At 39.6% G+C, this 19,340-nt stretch overlaps 1 protein-coding gene across 1 annotated transcript; it reads right to left on the bottom strand.

Moving 5' to 3' along the window:
- Window positions 1–2,903: 2,903 nt before the first annotated feature.
- On the bottom strand, window positions 2,904–18,454 carry LOC119896043 (nectin-1-like). Its single transcript, XM_038709517.1, has 10 exons — window positions 17,988–18,454; window positions 10,416–10,528; window positions 8,731–8,989; window positions 7,819–7,936; window positions 7,448–7,629; window positions 7,240–7,357; window positions 5,439–5,590; window positions 5,191–5,323; window positions 5,005–5,068; window positions 2,904–4,030 (listed from the first exon to the last, which is right to left on the bottom strand). Exons 1-10 carry the CDS (start codon window positions 18,037–18,039, stop codon window positions 3,707–3,709), a joined length of 1,515 nt encoding a protein of 504 aa, XP_038565445.1. The 5' UTR covers window positions 18,040–18,454; the 3' UTR covers window positions 2,904–3,706.
- Window positions 18,455–19,340: the final 886 nt, after the last annotated feature.

The following is a 19,340-nucleotide window of genomic DNA, read 5'->3' as shown; positions in this document are numbered from 1 at the left end:
CATATGTAGTAAAGGTGACCAGGTTGGTAGGTAGAAATAGAAAGGCCAGCCCTAGTAATTGGGCCACCATGGTATCATGATGATGAGTCCAACTAGCTCTTTACTCCAAAAAATGTCATAGAGATAATCAAAAGGTAAAGCTTTTGGAAGAATGTATTGGTTTCCCTCAGATGCCCAAGGTTGCGTCTTTTCTTCTCTCCGATCCAGAAGTTTCTTGGAGAATCCAGTTGCGGGCACTGACTTCATTACACTGAGAGTAGGAAGGGACTGAGGGCCACTAAACTGATTTGGGCTCAATTATTCATATGTTTTTCCTTTCTCTCTATTCCTCTCTCCATCTTTCTTTCTCCTGCAGGGTTAGAATAACACGGCAATACTGAGCTCATCTATTATACAAGACAGACGCATGGGTGGACAGGTAGCCTTACACACACACACACAGACACACACCTGCACATTAATTAATAGCTGACATCTATCTAAACATTCCTCCACACAGGCCTTTCATGTAAATCTGCACTTAATTTTAGCATTCAACACTGAAAATAATGTGGATAGAAAATGTTTTCATATTCATGGGGTTCAAACTGTGGTGTTGTGGTGTTCAGCCAGCATTACAGTGGATGCGCACAAAAATGAGGAATGGAAAACTGATTTAAAAGGCTTCATATCTTCTTAGATTTTCATTGGCCTTTGTTTGTTACAGTACAAGCTTAAGGACAAAATGATCTTGTGGACAAGTTTCAAATCAATTTAGGAGACGATGAGCTGAGCTAAAACAATCATTTATACAGTTATAGTATGATCAGACCCTTAGTAGTCATCTTGGGTGAGTTGTGAAATTCAAGGCTTGATATTTTAAATTCAGAGGTCACATGAGAACCAGAAATCGGGCATTTTGCAGACATGGTCTGTGTTGTCCCTAACAACATGCTGTGACCATTTAAAGATGTAAAGCCGGAATGTTCAGTTAATGAGCTGCTGATCCTGCACATACACACAATCTCATCCCTGGAACAATTGTGGGTTTTTTTCTCCAGTGTTTTTAAAGACTCCTAATTTGAGTTTATGTGTTAATAAAGAGAGAGAGAGAGAGAGAGCGCAACTGTTAAGTGGAAGCCTGTAATATGAGAAGTGTGTCATGAATGATTGCAGGACAGAGATCGGTTTTCCTCACTTGGCAGAGACTAGGACTGAAATGCATCAGACTCTGAGGAAGCCACGATGCGAGAAGGGTTTAGTTCCTCAGTCATAACCATATAAAAATAACACCAGAGACACAGCCATCAAGAGAACTTACTTAAAAAAAGTATAATAATCGCCCGAAACAGGAAGATGTAGTCAGAAGTTTTTCTCTTCTGTGGTTTTAACACACTGCGATGCAGCGTCCTTTTTATTCTGATTTAATTCACTTCTTTAAAACAATTACATGCTTTTTATATAACCAACCGCTTTACATGAATGTACTGAATTTTATACGAATGTCACTTTTTGTGACAGTAGATATCTTCTGTATATATACCTTATAATGGAGCACCAGAAAATTTGACAAAATATGTGTGACCTTCAAAACACATGCACATTAAAAAATCATCAATGACTGTATAGGTTTCCTTCCTTGAAAGCAGGACTGTGTGAGTGATGCACTGTATTTCAGTCTCTGAACATCAGGTGGTGAGTCTTTTCTGATCCTGTAGAAGTAAAATGTCACTAGTTGGAGTTGTCATGGCCACATTATCAGACACGCATTTACATTCTGTTTGGTGGAGAGCTCTGTAGTAAATCTAAATGGTTTCATGCAAAAACAGGCACCCAGTTTGTGAAGACAAAAGGAGAAAAGAGCAGAAGACATTAACCAGCCACTCTCTGGTCCACCACAGGCAGCACCAGCCATCCAATAGTGATCTGATATTCTCCAAGACTTTGAATATAAAGTTCAGATGCAGTGAATGAAAAGAAAAGGATGTGAAAAAAGGAAAGTCGGGACTGCTGAGCTGGCCGCCGAACCTAAAGCTGAAAATGAAGGCTGAAAAGTCTGTGAACGCCCCATGAAAGCTGGACGCTGTAGCTCTGTAGCTACATGTTTGCTTGGGATGTATGGGAATATTGTTTGGGTGGGATTTCATCTTTACACAAAGTGCATTATCATGTTTATTTAAATAATGTGCATAATTTAATCAATGGTAACTACATATATGCCATTTGTATTCTCTTTATTAATTTAGATACGGGACTATATAATATGGTGCACCTTGCCTGTTAGGTTAGTAATTGTTGAAATTGGCAGTGATGTAAGACAGTGAGGTGATGTATCACGTTGGTTATCAGTGTTCAGTTTAGTTGTCCTGCTGGTGATGTGGACATTAAGGTGGACCGTTCTAAAGGCAGTTTTAATTCATGCAATAACCAATTTTGTTTTACCACTTGGGTGCAGCAGAAACAAGCTGTAAACACAAGACTGACATGTTAGTGTGGAAGGCTAACATACTCACAGTGACTATGCTAACATGCTGATATTTAGCAGGTATAATGTTTACTATGTTCACTGTGTTACTTCAGCGTTTTAGCTATTGAGCACTGGATAAATGAAAACTTGCCACAAACATCATTATAAAAGTTCATGGCAATCCTTCCGATAGTTGAGATATTTCAGTCTGGACCAAAATGTTGGACAGAGCAACACTGCCATCGAGCCATGCTGCTTGCGTAATTAAAAACTCACCTACCAAAAAATACCAACAGAATTACTCTAAAGCATTGTTGAGGAACGAGTGTACAGTCAACATTTAATTGTTAGTGCATATTGTATAGTGAATGTTAATGCTGGCCCTGAATGAAGTAACTTCCAGTAAGTGTAGAAGAGTTTGTATGGTTTTGTGGTTTTCAGTCACTGTTGATACAAGTTTACATAATCATTTTTATTTAATGCTAAAAAGTCAAGGCTCATGCAACAACCAGTGTCAATGAATACTAAAACCCACAGATACCACAAATAAAAACATCGATTTCATAAATGTCTTTAGTAAATAAAAATGTTTCTTTTTCCTTTGCAAAGAAAAACATAAATGATACAAAACACAAGCACAGAAAAAGTATTACATCAGATTAGGAGGTAAAACCAAAAGGTGAGGTCTGCTGGTCCTCACTGAAGGGATTGTCAGTGTATACTACACAGGATAAAGAGAGTGGGTATTCGAGATTAAGTAGGAAATAATAATCTGTTTTTTTGTTTCTTTTTCATTTTTTTTTTTTACAAAATGATTCCAGAGAGGACAAAATAAGGGGTCCACCATTGGACATCAAAAGATAATCCCATCTAGTCAGTTCGAAGTATTTTCCAATCAAATGTTATATAACCATTTAATATGTTTCCCCAGTCTTCTTTAACTTGACCGTCCTCTATCCTAAAACTTTGTGGCATTTGCAACATGGTTCAACAATCTTCCCTTTTCAAATAATAAACAACAGAATAAAAGAACAGTCAAAAGAGACAAAATTGTTTCAAAATTGGAATCAATTCCAAGTCCAAAAACAAAAGCTGCATTGTTGACTTCCAGAGCCATCCACAGTGGTGCAGACAGTGCAGAGACACTACCTGATAGTCCAGGGTTACACAACAACCTCCTCTTAGGAAAGAATTGGATTTAAATCAGGTAGTTTCATCTAAGCTCGCTGGAGGGATTTCAGTTTGTGATGAAGTGTCTGTTCAGACGTACTGCTCTTTGGGAAAAGTGTACGCCGCTACTCCTGGGGGAGGAGAAGACAGGCCCGGTACCGAGGGGTATTTAAAGATGGCCATGGTATGTGAAGGAGGAGAGAAGGTGTTCTTTGACGTGGTGGTGCTGCTGCTGCTGCTGCTGCAGGTTGCAGTGGTTGGTTGGGATGAGTGGTAGGGTTGTTGGGGCAGAAATGAGAGAGGAGGGTTAATGGGAGGGGAGTAGGGCTCTGGGTAGTCCTCCTTGTTACAGGCCAGTCTGTAGCTCACATAGTCCGCTGTGTTTGGAAGCTCTTCATAAAACCGTCCTGAATGCTGTAGAGAAATGAGAGACATGTTAAAGACATATCCAAATTAGAAACAATACAAACACTCTTCAACTGGCATGTGCTGGATATAATGTGCATGCATGCATACTGTATGTATAGTAGATACCCTGTGAAGTTTCTGACCTTCTAGTATTGCTATGGAGCAATGTTTTTCTTTAGTTTGTTCTTGTGCACATGCACAAGCTCAGAGGCCATGTAATGATGCAGTCCTGCCAATGGTTTCACACTAATCCATCTACAGGTGGCAGTAACGTGCCAAGAAACATAGCATTGCCCCAACAAAGACAAGAAAAAGAAGACGAGCGCTTGTAAGTAAACAAGGATGTAAACAATGTCGGTTCCAAAAATTTCCAAAAAAATCCGCTTTGCAAATGTTTTGTTAGGAAGGAAATTAATTCAACACATTTGTTTGTTGGATACACACAATGTGATTTGGTGAGTTATTGTAAACTGAAACACCAGTGGCACAGTGAAATACATCATGTTTCATGAGTAAATTTCCATACACAGAATACACAGGAGCATGAGGAACAAATTAAATGCACTTTGGATAGATAGATAGATAGATAGATAGATGGATAGATAGATAGATAAGTCTGACAGATGGCTGATGCCAAGTTCATCCACGCTGAAAACTGTCATCTCCGGTGTTACTGGATTGTTTCCATTTGGTGAGCCGATTCGTTATTCCTTATTAAATGGATGCCAAAATATGGATTAAAAGTTCAATTTCATTCTATTTTATGAGCTAATTTTAGAGCTAAAATGATTTGAGTATTTTGCTCTTCAAAAACATCCTACAGTTAGGACTGATACATCCGCTTATTTTTAGGAGTTTCTCCAGACTGGGCCAGATAGCCTATGGCTGTTTTGTGATACGGCTCTTGTGTTATAGCAGTTTTTGTTTTCATTAAATTTTGAACATTAGATATGTAAATTAAAACGCTACACATAGGTTACCTGGATATCATCTCCTGGTCTTTTCCTTATCGGCTGGGACAGTTTTCTGGACGGAGAGTCATTTCTGATCAATGAGAAAAAGAACATGAAAGATAGGTGATGAGGACGGTAATAGAGACATGTTAGGACAAACAAGCGTGTGAAACAAAGGACGACAACCAACAATTAAATGGACTGATTACGTACGAGGAGTTGTCTTTTCTACTTTTTATTTTGAGCACCAGGACTGTGATAGTAATGCCCATGAGCACTCCAGCAGCCAGTAATAAGGCGATTACGCTGATGACATCACCTGTTGCGATCTGTGGTAATGGCTTTTCTACAAAGAAAACACACACAGACACACACACATTAATAAACATTCAAACAATCACATTCCTTGAAATTTGCTCTCATCATCAGATCAAATGACCCCAGACTTCAGGTAAACGTACCTATAATGCTGACCTCCACAGAGGCTGATCGTGTCCCGATGCTGTTGGTTGCATCACACACATAGGTACCTTGCACGTCATATGTGATTGGCCCTTTAAAGGTCAGGACGTTGTCTCGGATCTCAGCATTGCTCGGTATGGAGCCATTAACCCTGCAGAATGTAATAGAATATAAAACTTAAAATAAGTTGTCTCTTCAATCACCATTTTGTCCATGTGAATAACTTTCATTTAAAGATGCATTGCCCTCCACTTCGTGACCTTGATGTGCACTTGACTTGTTTGTTTTTTGTGAAGTACTCAAACAAAGAAAATGCACAATTTTCACATAAAAAGGAAAAATACAGAGTATTTTTGGGGGACATTCTGTCAATTTCCTTTTTAGGGTGAATTCAGCTTCTTGAATATTTCCGGCGCGGCACAGTAGCTGCCCATGGCTTCTTTCAAATGGGTTAAATGCAGAGAATAAATCTTTCATAGGTTGTACTGTGTATGATTGTATATGTGACAATAAAAGTATATTATTTGAACACTTAATTTATATATTTATCCAGTTTCAACCTACGACAATACAAACAATTTACACTGAACAAAATTATAAACACTTTTGTTTTTGCCCCCATTCATCATGAGCTGAGCTCAAAGATCTAAGACTTTCTCTATGTACACAAAAGGCCTATTTATCTCAAATATTTTTACAAATCTGTCAAGATCTGTGTTAGTGAGCACTTCTCCTTTGCTGAGATAATCCATCCACCTCACAGGTGTGCCTTAGGCTGACCACAATAAAAGGCCACTCGAAAATGTGCCGTTTCACTGTATTGGTGGGTCTGGGGGGGGTCCGGAAACCAGTCAGTATCTGATGTGACCACCATTTGCCTGACGCAGTGCAACACATCTCCTTTGCATAGAGTTGATCAGGTTGTTGATTTTGGCCTGTGGAATGTTGGTCCAATCCTCTTCAATGGCTGTGTGAAGTTGTAGTCAGGTCAAGACCCCGATGAGGACGACAAGCATACAGATGAGCTTCCCTGAGATGGTTACTGACATTTTGTGCAGAAATTCTTTGGTTATGCAAACTGATTGTTGCAGCAGCTGTCCGGGTAGCTGTTCTTAGACGATCTTGGTGGTGAAGATGCTGGATGTGGAGGTCGTGAGCTGATGTGGTTATATGTGGTCTGCGGTTGTGAGGCCGGTTGGATGCCAAATTGAATGCCAAATTCTCTGAAACGCCTTTGGAGACGGCTTATGGTAGAGAAATGAACATTCAATTTACGGGCAAAAGCTCCGGTGGACATTCCTGCAGTCAGCATGCCAATTGCATGCTCCCTCAAAACTTGCGACATCTGTGGCATTATGCTGTGTGATGGAACTAAACATTTTCGAGTGGCCTTTTATTGTGGCCAGCCTAAGGCACATATGTGCAATAACCATGCTGTCTGATCAGCATCTTGATATGCCACACCTGTGAGGTGGATGAATTATCTCGGCATAGTAGAAGTGCACACTGACAGATATTTTGACAGATTTGTGAACAATATTTGAAAGAAATAGGCCTTTTGTGTACACAGAGAAAGTCTTAGTTATTTGAGTTCAGCTCATGATGAATGGGGGCAAAAACAAAAGTGTTGCGTTTATAACTAAAAGGAAGCAGAGAATGTGTTTTTAAGTGACCCATTTTAAGAGAATCTCAGTTTCTCAACTTAAAGATGCATCACACCCTCCTTGATGGATTGTAATTGGGCGTTCTCACTTTGACAGTAAATTTGAGTGAAACACAAACAAATGGAGTCGTACTCACAGTCTCCACTGATACAGAGAGACGGCTGGGTTGGCGTCAGCTTGGCAGCTCAGCTGGACGTTCTCTCGGCTCAGATACCAGTTTCCATCAAACCCATCCACTGAAACATCTGGCTCATCTGGTACACAGACAAACAGCTTGTTATTTAGCCTGTGTACTTTATTTTACCTGTATAGTTATATACTTGTTACGTGTCAGAAAGATTTACACTGAATATCGAGGGTGACGCTGTCAGTGAAGACCTCCTCGTTGTAGGTGGTGACACAGGTGAGCGTCTCCTTGTGTGTTTCTTTGCTGGGCACCAAAATGTAGTCACTTTGAACGGTGAATGTCCCGTCTGAGTTTCTGTACTCTCGGGAGGTCGCCTCTCCCGGCACCCTTGTCTCCCACCTGCTCTCATCAACAAGGAAACAGTTTCACGACAAAGAGATGCATCAGTGTGAGCTGATTTGTGGGATTTCAACAACTAGAGTAGTGTTGACACCAAACAAATCACAAAACATGCTGCGGTAAAACTCAGCTAGAATGAAATCAAGGGAGAATACACTCCTTGGCTTTCAATAAAGCAGACACACACACCTGATGGTACCAGGTGGTTTTCCATTGGCAGAGACACATGTGGCCACGGGTGTTTTCAGATTGGATGAACGAGCCACCAGCGTCGGCGTGGACAGACTCATTTGAGTTGTCGGGCGAACTAAGGGAATTTTAAAAAAGCATTGAGTTGATCTAATGCTATAATGTTTTTAAAGCATGATAATATAGTATAATGTTATATAACGTAAATAACTTATGACAGCCTGTTCAAGAACAGGGTAAAGCTATAACTTTGACTCAGCTGTCAAGATGAACAGCAGCCCCTTCATCAGCTCCTAGACTCCATTTAACAAAATCCATTTGCACATCATTACGCCATTTTCTAAAAAAGCTGGTTATAAAGTCAAAATTTGGCCTTCATTATCTATTATCTACAGGTAGTGTTCATCCCACCGTGCAGTTATGACTCAAAGTCTAAAATTAAAAGGTGAAATAACAATTAAAATTACATTTTCACATTATTGGTTGTTTTCTATATGATTTTCCCAAAAAATCTCTATATTTCTGGATTCAGAAAACAGTTTTCAGTATTTTTATGTGTGTGAAAGTGAAGTCTTGACCTTGGAAACAGTAGTTTGACAAAAAAAATGAATCCTTAATTAGTCCTTCAAAATAGAACATTGCTAAATCAGTGAAGACTTGCATATGTGGCATTCAACACATTAAAGCAATACTTTTGGGAAACAAGCTTATTTTGCTTTAAGCTGAGAGGTAAAAGAGATAGAACCAGGAGACGGTTAGCTTAGCTTAGCACAAAGACTGAAAACGGAGGGAAACTGCTGCTAACCTACATCACAACAACACTTTATACTTCATTTGTTTAATTTGTCCAAAAACTGAAATGTAAAAACAACAAGTTGTGGTTTTGTGGAGGGGGGGTTATGTACAGCTTACCGAAGACAGTGAGGTTTACGGTATTTTCTCGGTTCCCTGCGGGGAACGTGGTGTATTCACAGATGTAGGTTGCCTCGTCAGAGAGGCGGAGCATAGAGAAGGTGATTGTAGTGTCTTCAAGAGTCGGAGTTCGTCGCCTCACCGCCGCGTTCTTGAAAGTGACACGGTCCCTGTAGGGCGGGGCCACGGACACACCCAGGGAGGGATTGGCGATCGCCACATTCTGCTTAGTGCCATTAACCAGTTTCTGCCATGTTACCTTGAGAAAGAAGGATGGATGAAGAGTAGAGGAGCTCTGATATGAACCACAGACATCTGACACAATTATATTAGTGATATAATATTGAGTAGGCCAACAGTAAACAAACAAGATTAATGTGAAATATATTAGCTTCTGTATATTTGATCAAATGTCCTCAGTCTTACGTGCAGTCACACAATTATACCAAACCCATTGTATAGGCTACTCTATATTTATATTTATATCTTACATTAAAAATGGTCGAAGGCAAACTTCAAGTTTTAAGATTGATTTCCTATAAAAATTATGGGATGAAAATCAGCTCACAAAGACAATCAATAGTCAGAGTCTGCCTTTTTTCTGCCCAAGTTACATCATCGTTAAGTGGTAATGCAGTTCAAAGCAGGGACATTTCTTGATTTCTTGTCTTACTGAAATGAAAGTTACTTCCTAGATGGTGAAGAAGTTGTAATTGATTTAGAAATTGTTGCCAGTTAATTGGCTTAAACAGGTTGGACAAACTGCTGGAATGGTCCCTAAAGTGGATTTAAAAATAAAAATGTCACTGGTTGTTTTAGAATATCTGTGCATACTTGGGTCAAATCTCAAATTTTGACATTATGTTTTTATGTGTCCTTAAAAGCAAGAATACAAGAATACAATTCATGTGTAGGCTAATCCAGCCTCTACTTCTCTTTCCTGTGACACATCTGATGCTTTTGAATGTGGCCTCTGTCAACAGAAACTGGCTAATGGTTCTCTAATAACGAGATCTGGTAGATAACATACATGCACTGACATAACCTGGTGAAATTAAAACTATTAAGTCAGTTTTCTCCCCTACCACATCTTTGAACCAAAGCTTGCATATTTTAATTGCATTAATGATGACATGCAGCCTAAATAATTTGGGAGCAGCGGAAACAAGTTGTGAATGCAACACTAATTAATATCACAAACTACTTAGCAACATTATCTAGTTGTGTTTCTGGCCACCTGATGAATGTAAGTCCGATATTCACTCTCTATTTGCGCTGTTTTTGGTCTCTACCCACTCCTGAGGGAAATATCTGTCTCTTTAGCTGCCCAATGCTCCACTATGTTCACCAGCTACTTCCTAACTTTATCTGCAGATTCATTACTAGAGGTGACATTGTCACATTGTTTTCACATTGACATTTAATACATAGTTATTATAAAAAAAATATAAATAACTGTTTCAACCGGATTCATCACAGGATGCTTAAGAAATCAAGTCCTTCAGAAAGATGAAAATAACCAGGTTACTTAAATGCAATAAACGCAGTGGCAGTGTTTCTGCTGATTTATGTGGAATATGGAAGGCATGTCTTGTGGGTATTGCTTTTGTGATTGTTATGTATTGTTTGTTTTAATCTGCATACACTTGGGTGTAATCCATGTGTTCAGGTGGATGACTGAATACCTGGGAGATTTTGACCGGCGGGGAGCTGTTGATGAACCGACAGCGGAGATCGGCCTTTGAGCCAACATACCCCCACTTCCCGTCATCCATTTCCACAGTCTGGCCATTTATTCCTGGAGGAGAAACACACAACAGTTAAAGGCGTAAACATGCTTTCACCTACGCTGGGCGCACACACACAAATACGCACATGTTGGCAGCATCAGATAGGCAAACTCTAAGTGGTTCACAGTCAGCATTGCATGTTGAGCTGATAAAGTGAGCTGAGCTGTCAAAGGTGATACATTTCAGCAGGGCGAGGGGTGAGCTCAGGGCAAAGGTTTTGGATTAGAGTGAGGTATAAATAAGCACGATTTGTTTGGTTACTGATCCCACTGACTTACTGATCCCCTTCAACAAATCCACAGCAGAGTCACTTCCTGAGTGTACGTGAGTGACGTGTGTTTACTTGGGTGTTTTCAGATACACTATAACTAACGTCATATTTAATCTATATATTTAATTCATAGAGAATAAATTGCAGGATAAAGAACAAGGATGGTACACTGAACAGAACATCGGCTGCTCTCATTCTCTGCAAACTTTTCTTCAGCTGTTTACTTTCTCAAACATTTAATGTCACAAACCAAATGACTGGAAACTTTATTATAAGATGACGACAGTGTGAATGTAACCCATACCCAGGGGTGATTTCCATGTTTGGCATATTGTATTTTTTAAAAACAGATATAATGAGGTGCCATGGTTCATGGGCCATCATGCAGTCCAATATTTCCATGTTATTAATGGAGGAATATTGATCGGTCCATCAGCATTCTAGTCCAGTCTCTATCAAAGGGGTAACCACTCAAAAACACAGCAGGCTGACAGCGCAGCCTTCATAACTAAAGCTGTTCCCTCTGACAATTATTCAGGAAGGATATTTTATAAATACTAAAATGTATTGTCATATGTTGTCTTGCGATGCATTGTGGATGCACTGGCACCAGTATTAAGAGGCATTATAAGGCAAAATAATAAATAATGTTTTTGAGGTTTTTTTGTGGTAATTTTAAGTTTGTTAAATTTCAGTTGCACAAAATCTAGCAGAAGTGGAGTCAATGCTCCTTTTCTTCTAAAATTTTAATTACAGGTGTTTCATACTTATTAGAGTCATGGTCAATGCACCGACAATGTGTAACCAGCTTGCAGCCTTTTTACCATTTTGCTCTCAGTCTGTGGCCTTCACTTTTTTGCAATACAATGTTGCAGGTAGGCTGCTGCTCTTACAAGTTAGGTGAAGGTCAGCATTCGATACGACACACGAACATGATGCACTTGACTGACTTGTGCATATGGAATACTTTCCTTTCACCAAAATGATGTTTATTGATATATGTTGCATTTCAGTCTTTATTTTTATTTAGAATTGTCATAGGGCAAGTTGTTTTAATATTGATGTGAAGGGGAGAAGGTGGGTCTTAACTTAAGATCCACAAGAGGAGGAGCAAGAAGGAGTTTGATGTGTTTGCTCCCTGGAACTAGCTCAGATACACGTGTATTAGTATTTGCACTTATTTGAAATTATCACTAAACTTGTGTTGATTTGAACTTTGTTCAATTCCATGTCTCACTGGAAGGAATACAATTCACATTGAAAAGACAACAGTTTACATTGATTGGGTTATAAGATTCATTCAAGAACTACTAAGTATGAGCGTGGAGACCTCAAGGCCCCTGGCCCGGTCTGAGGGTTTTCCTCCTGTAACTACAAATTTGAAAAAACATTTATCTGTAGGTGTGGATTTAGAAAGAAGTGAAGCTGAAGTGAGCTCTGTAGCTCACTCATCATCTCTGCCAGCGACTCAAGGCTATGTTAGCTGGTGCTTGTAACACACCTGAATCTCCGACTAAACTGTCTGTGGTCAAGTTGCATTGTAGGTAATGTAGGTGCCAGGTTTAAACTGTCCATCATGAGTCCACCAATGTCATAGGAGTGCAATGCTAAATTGGTGGAATACACTTTTTACCACATAGGTGTCTGATCAGAAAACTTTTTTGCAACAGAGGGGACTGTCAAATGATAAAAAGGCTTATATGTTTTGTTCTGGGGGCAATTACAAATGATATATTTTGTCATTTCATTTGATTGACTTGGTGCACCCCAGGGGTGTATCCTGGGTCCAATCCTGTTCTCTACATACCCACAAGCCCTCGGCCACATTGTTTATTTATATCAATTCTTTATGTTAAAGAAAGCAACACACAAGCCAAGCAGCTCTGAAATACAGTAAAGAGTCATGGTATTGGCACATTCTCAAATCTCTCTAAACACAGAGCAAGCAGATTCATATATTTCAGCTTCCCATAAACCAGGGGAGGTGAGGTCAAACACCAAGTCAGAAGTCTGTGAAGCATGCCGCTCTGTGCCCTCAAAACAGCAACAAGTTTGCTTTACCGCCTCCTAAGACCTGCAAAATGTTTCACTGAGCTATAAAATCACCTGAAAGACCAAAACACACACAAAGCCTCATTTAGATAATGGTGATTACAGAATACATTTATTTAATAGATTTGTTTGGTCTCATCTTTTGTAAAGATGTAAAACTACGGGATAAAGCATTTAATATGCAAAAATGTATTTGGTATATGGTACATTCGTGCATGTTTTATGCATGCAAACAGACACAAAAGCAGATAGACCTCTTAGGAGCCATCTGCTCTGCTGACATCGAACATCAAAAATATGTCCAACATCATCACATGAAGTCAAACACAACCTGAGCCATATGTGTTTTGTTATTCCAATATGTTTAGTAGTTTTGTATTAGAGGACTGTGACTTATGTGCCCACTTTTATAAACCATTCTGCGTGTTATTGCGGGGCATTGGGGGAGAAGAACGCCAGCAGTGTGAGTAGATTACAGCATTTTGGATATTAAAGTGCATCTGTATCAGATAATGTATTGTCCATTTGCTGCTGTACATATGGACAGCTCACAATTACTGCTGAAATATTGTGGATTGTGCAATTGTGTTCTGCCTCCATGCCTGTAAGAAACAACTTTAGTAGTTAGTAGTAGCTTTATAATCAGTATTAGATTAGTAGATTTGTAATACTTACTAAATGCATCATAGGAGTCTATTGTTTATGTAAGAGTCACTTTCATCGGTTTCAGCCTTTTATTAAAATAGTTAATCTGCAACATTCTTCCGATTCTCAATTTTCTTCGGTGAGGTAAAATACCTTTCACTTGCTTCTGACTTCTTTGTCTGAACTCTATCCATCACGCACAAACACACACACACAGACACAGACACGTATCCCACTGAGAGTCCCCCCTACTGAGCTTTTGTTGCTGAGCTGATTAGGGGCTTTAGGTGAGGGCAGAACAGACAGAGCCTACGTCTCTGACACACACACACACACACACACACACACACACATCCGTATCTCATTGACCCGTCATCTCTCCCACCATGTTTCCATTCACATTCTTCTATTGTTTAGACTATGGGAAATGACCTCACCAGTCCTCATGACAATAATCCATAAAAGGCAATGCACAGGCACGAGAAGACCATGGGAACGTAACAAAACAATAGCAATATTGTTTCACACTTGAATGTGCAACATGCAAGGACAGCGGGCGCGTCGCAGTGTGGTGCTGGGCTTTTTATTTTTATCCTGAATGCATATCCTCCATCTTTCAGCATCTTACTCATTATGTGACAAGCCATTTTAACCTTTTCCCGTGTGTTTGAGAGTCCACCAGAGAGGAAGTGGAGGAAGTGGCAGGTTTTGCTGTAGGCTGTTAGGAAAAAGATGGTAAAAGGTACCTTGAAGCTTCATTATCAAAGCTATTTCTTTTTGCTATAGAGTTTACAGATTTGGGCATACACCAATACAAATTTCAGATATGATACAAATGTAACCTTTAATTAAATGTGAAAGTTTCTTTGTGATAAAAAATAAGAATGTTCTAAAATATAAGATATATAATTTGTATAATCATCATCAAATATTTAACCCGAGAAATAACTTAAATGACACCTTTAAACAACCCAAGAGCTGTGTAAAACAATAACAGTCTACAGCAAGCCACCTCTGTGAGGCTGTACTTAGACACAGGTGTGCTTTTATGCTAACATTGGCTTGCTAACATGCTTATGTTAAGCAGGTGTAGCTACAGTTTACCATGTTTACTATCTTAGTTTAGTGTGTTAGCATGCTAACATTTGCCTATTGGCACCAAACACAATGTACATCTGAGGCTGATGGGAATGTTATTAGTTTTGCAGATATCTGGTGATGAACCAAATGGACAAATTAAAATTATTGACTTGATGCCACTTGATGAAACGTTAAAGGGTCACCAAAGTTGAGTTCATCCTGAGGGGGGACATTAATGTCTGTACCAAATTTCACAGAAATCCATCAAATAGTTGTCAAGACCTTTCACTTAAACACAAAATGTCGACCTCATTGTGGCGCTAGATGAAAAGTCAGGGGATCACCAAAGTCATTAGGATTCATTCTATGGGGACCATTACTGTCTTTACAAAAAACTTACAAAATCTCAATAAAATCTATCAAAACATTGAGATATTTCAGTCCAGATGGACAGACAGACATTGCAATGTCACTTGTCTGGCTAAAAATATTTAAGAACTAATAACTAAATGAGACTAACATATAACAACTCAAAAACACTAAACAACCAACAGCTATAAATTGATAGTTATTTGGGCAGATTTAAGTTTGAGTCTTAAATCTGAAAATGTTGCACACACACTATTTATTTAAAAAAAGTTATTTGAATCAAAATCCACATCAGTTTATTTGTACAGACTAGGGTTTGGCAACATTTGATTGAAAATTGGACAACAAAGATGAGAGAAAATCACAGAACTGTTCTGTCAAATTGGCACCAAATCAGTACTTCAAGAATTTATTCTTCAAGTATGTGTCTGAGACTGAAAATATTTAATATTTAAACTTATCTGCAGTGGTGCTGTCAGTAAAAATCATCACATTAAGCTGCGACGTTTCAAGGCTGAACAAAATACATCTACATTCAGCCTCGCTCATTTGGCTACCAGAAGGGCGCAGATACAAATGAACTGACTTCATGCAACCGACGAGGAAATGAAAAGCACAGAGAGAGAAAGAGCAGAGGACAGATTAACTGTTTAATCTTTAGGCCATCAAATCTGTGATTGATCGGGGATTACACACTGTGTTTGTGTCTTTGGCCTTTGGACTTGTGACTTGTGACACATGCACAAAAACACACACACAATGCTCAAACTAAAACCTTCACGATGCATCTGCTTTGTGATCCGACTATATACCTGTGACTAGTTATTGTACTTTGCATCTGTCTTTATTGCTCTTTACCAGAAGATTGCACAGTGGGACAGCAAAGAACAACGGAAACTGACTTTTGGATATCCACTTTGCAAAATTATGTCGGCTCTTCTCTGCTTTTGCCTGATTGAAATGGAGAAAACACTTGTTCTCCTCACATTTCCATAAATCAATGATAATCTCTCATTGTTTTTGATTGGGGTTTCTGCATGTGCAAACACGTGTATATGAGTGCGTGTTTGTGTGGGTGTGTAATCTCAGTGGCACTGCAGGAACGTGGAGTGTGCACTTGGCCTGTGTTCAGCAGGCAGCTCACAGGATTATGATGACTGTTGCTGCTGCGTCTGTGTTGTGGGACATGAGAGGAGCATAAAAAGAGGGAGAGGAGATGAAGAGAAATAAATAAAAAGGCTTTGGAAGAAGATCAACTGACTGACAGACAATGAGAGGGGGAAAAGACAGGTGTCAAATGGGCCAACTTTGGAGAGGGCGGTGCAGAAAGAAGAGACAAACAAAAGAGGATGAGGAACAGAAGGGCTGTGTGTTTGTGCTGGATTATTTCTGTGGGGTAGCGTCTGTGTGTTCCAGCTGTGGACAGTGGATTATGCAAAAATGTATGAGGATGTCTGTCTGTTAGTCTCAGTCAGCCTTTTCTGTGTCTTTCTGCAGTGGATGATTGCAAACTTTTATGTGAAGTGGAAAAACGCTGGGACAGTCTACAGAGGCTGACACCAGCCAGTAGAAGACAGACACTCAGCAACAATCAGCAGGCTGGGACTTGGCAGCTAACATGTTGTTACACCCTTCCTGCTCCCTGTGCAACTCTAATCCACTGCTCTATCCTTCAACATGACAATCCTACACACATGGTGCGGCCTCACACTTAGTAATAACATATAAACGCATGTATGCACACCAGAAAATTACTTCTGGCGGGTAATCAACACTGACTGAGTGAAAAAAGCAATTACAGCAGCTCAACGCATCCGTATGCTGCCACAATCACTTTTGTCAATACGTACACCACCGCCTCTTTTTTATTACACAGCCATGACTCTGATGCCAGCTGTATGTTTGGCCCCAGCTTAGTGTGGTCACACAGCTGCACCTGTTACAATGAGGCAAGAGTTAGTCCATTAATTCAAACACACACGCTGTAAGATGTGGGGATGCCATCTGCACCTGCTGAAACCAGACGACGTTTACTTTGACATTGTCGTCTGATTTGGCTTCTGCACTGATCAAGAGTAAAGTCGTGTAGTGTCAGAGATTAAAACATTTGGCTATGAAGATGAGAGGAGGTTGATAATCTGAAAGTGTCAGAGTTGCACTGAATCTAAAACAAACATGAGTGAAAGCAGCTAGAAAATGAATGAACCTATACCCTACAGTATACTGAGAATTCACTTTTTAGAATAAAAATGAAAAAATCACCAAACATCTACTATAAAGGGTTTATAAGTTGTAACTAATGGATTTAGTAATAGTCAATAAATCATGATGCTTTATAGATTAGTTGCAAGTCAATAATAAGAACTTTAAGGTTGCCAGATTGTGAAAGATATCACTAATATTTATACCTGCAGGCATCACAACCATCCAAAGGGATTTTTACAGCTTATAACAGGTCTAACCAATCATAGTGAATTATTTATTAATCATTATTAATGAATTACAACACAAAAACCCTTAATTATGGGTGACTTATCAGAAACTTCTACTTACATGACAATGATGTGTGCTACATGTGATACTAAGTCTTTAAATTCAAAATTGGCAAAAGACATTATTACCACTGTTTATTAATATAGTCTGCATATAAAAAAAAATGATACCAAAATAAAAGCCTAAAACTAAAAACAGTATGCTCATAAAAATTCATGATACAAAAGGGAATGAACAGGTGATACAGTTGGTAAATACAAAAGATGATTAGGTGATTAACTATGATTTCTACTTCGAACTGACCTGTTGTTTGTCAGACAAAGTTGAGATGGGTATACTCTCTGTACACTGAATGTACAAATAGTTACATGACATTGAATCGTTCTCTGCACAATCTTTCTATAGTCTACTTTGCCACCTCTTCCCTCTGTCTGTATCTCCTCCTTTGTGATTGGTAGCCTACAGATTTGATACAGAGAAATCACCTTTCACAAGCCTTTCACCTGGATTCACATCACTATTACTGAACAGGTGCTGAGAAAAGCAGAACAGCCTACCTGGAATAACACAAGTTGTCATCAGGAATATCCAAAATCCAGTGTTGTCCATGCCCAAACCACCGGTGCCAGCTTCTCTCTGTGGTTAAATTCCCAGTGTGCACTTTGTTTTATGTCTCCTGCCTCCCAGACTTAACGCACGGCAGCCGGTTCAGCTTCAGGTCTGTCGGTCCGGGTCCAGTCAGGTCTCCATGTATGCTGCAAACCGAGCGCACACTTGACTCTGATTGTGTCACCCTGAAAATATTTTTTCAAACTTGTCTCCGCAGCCTGTGTCACTTTTTCTTTCTCCCACTCTAATTCCGACTTCCCTCTGGCTGGTAACGGAGCTGCAGCCGTCTCTGTCCGGCTGAGGCTTGCCGGGGATAAAGCAGCTTAACGCGTGGGCAGATTATTTCCGAGATAGCCTACCCCCAGTCCCGACCTACAACTATCTGCCACTGTGAGAGGGCTGAGCTGAGCAAACCGCCCGCAGTCTGTAGTGCACAATTAGAAAAAGGCGCAGTCAGGCTATTTTAAATGAGCAGACTCAATAGACGTAATTGGGGGCCCAGACAGGGGCGAAGCTACAGGAATTAGCTCCCAGTGGCCCCCTCCACACTGTTTGTTGTCCTGATGCTACCACCCGCTAATGAAACTGAGTGTTGAGCCCTGACCTGATCTGTTTTGCTGGCTGACTTAAATGAATGGATGATTAGCCTAGGTCGTGTTATGGATATGCACAATTAAAAAATTTGTGCTAATTAGTGCATTTGATTTAATATCACATTTCACATTTTGCCTCCTCCACACTTGGAGAGGGCAGCAAACGCTTTTCAGAAAGCATAGGTAGTTTATCCATTTTCCCGTACCAGCCCAGCGACAGGGGACCGAATGTTAACTACGTTATGGCAAGTCACATAACACACTTGGTTAATGTTGTTAAATTGTTGCAATTTGGTTAGACAACAAAACTACTTGGTTAGGTTTAGGAAAACATTGTGGTTTGGGTTAAAATAAGTACATCAGTCACATGATTTAACATACGATGGAACTCACGTAGCTCACGTGATAGAATTCAGTAATGCAACTTAACCTAAAAATCAAAATAACTCACCATTTACTGAGTTTCACATGGGACTCAAACGCCACTCTCCTGCATGAAAGTCCTGGGTTGGTTTGACACAACCATCCATCCCATCATCTACCCCATCCACGTTGTTATGTGGACTATCTTGCTACTGTCTACTATCTTGCACTAGAAATCATTGCCTCAATAAACGTAAATATGGGTTGTTAATATGGGTCGTAATAATGTGCTGCACAAACACCCTGTTAGGCTGTTTTTCTGGGGGACAGGCTGGTGTTAAGATA

The sequence above is a fragment of the Micropterus salmoides genome, unplaced genomic scaffold (genome assembly GCF_014851395.1).
Source record: "Micropterus salmoides isolate LMB-PRFRI ecotype aquatic unplaced genomic scaffold, ASM1485139v1 Ms_hic_scaffold_9, whole genome shotgun sequence".
NCBI lineage: Eukaryota > Metazoa > Chordata > Actinopteri > Centrarchiformes > Centrarchidae > Micropterus > Micropterus salmoides.
Note: the sequence above shows the minus strand (reverse complement) of the source record. Positions and strands in the feature narration are given on the sequence as shown.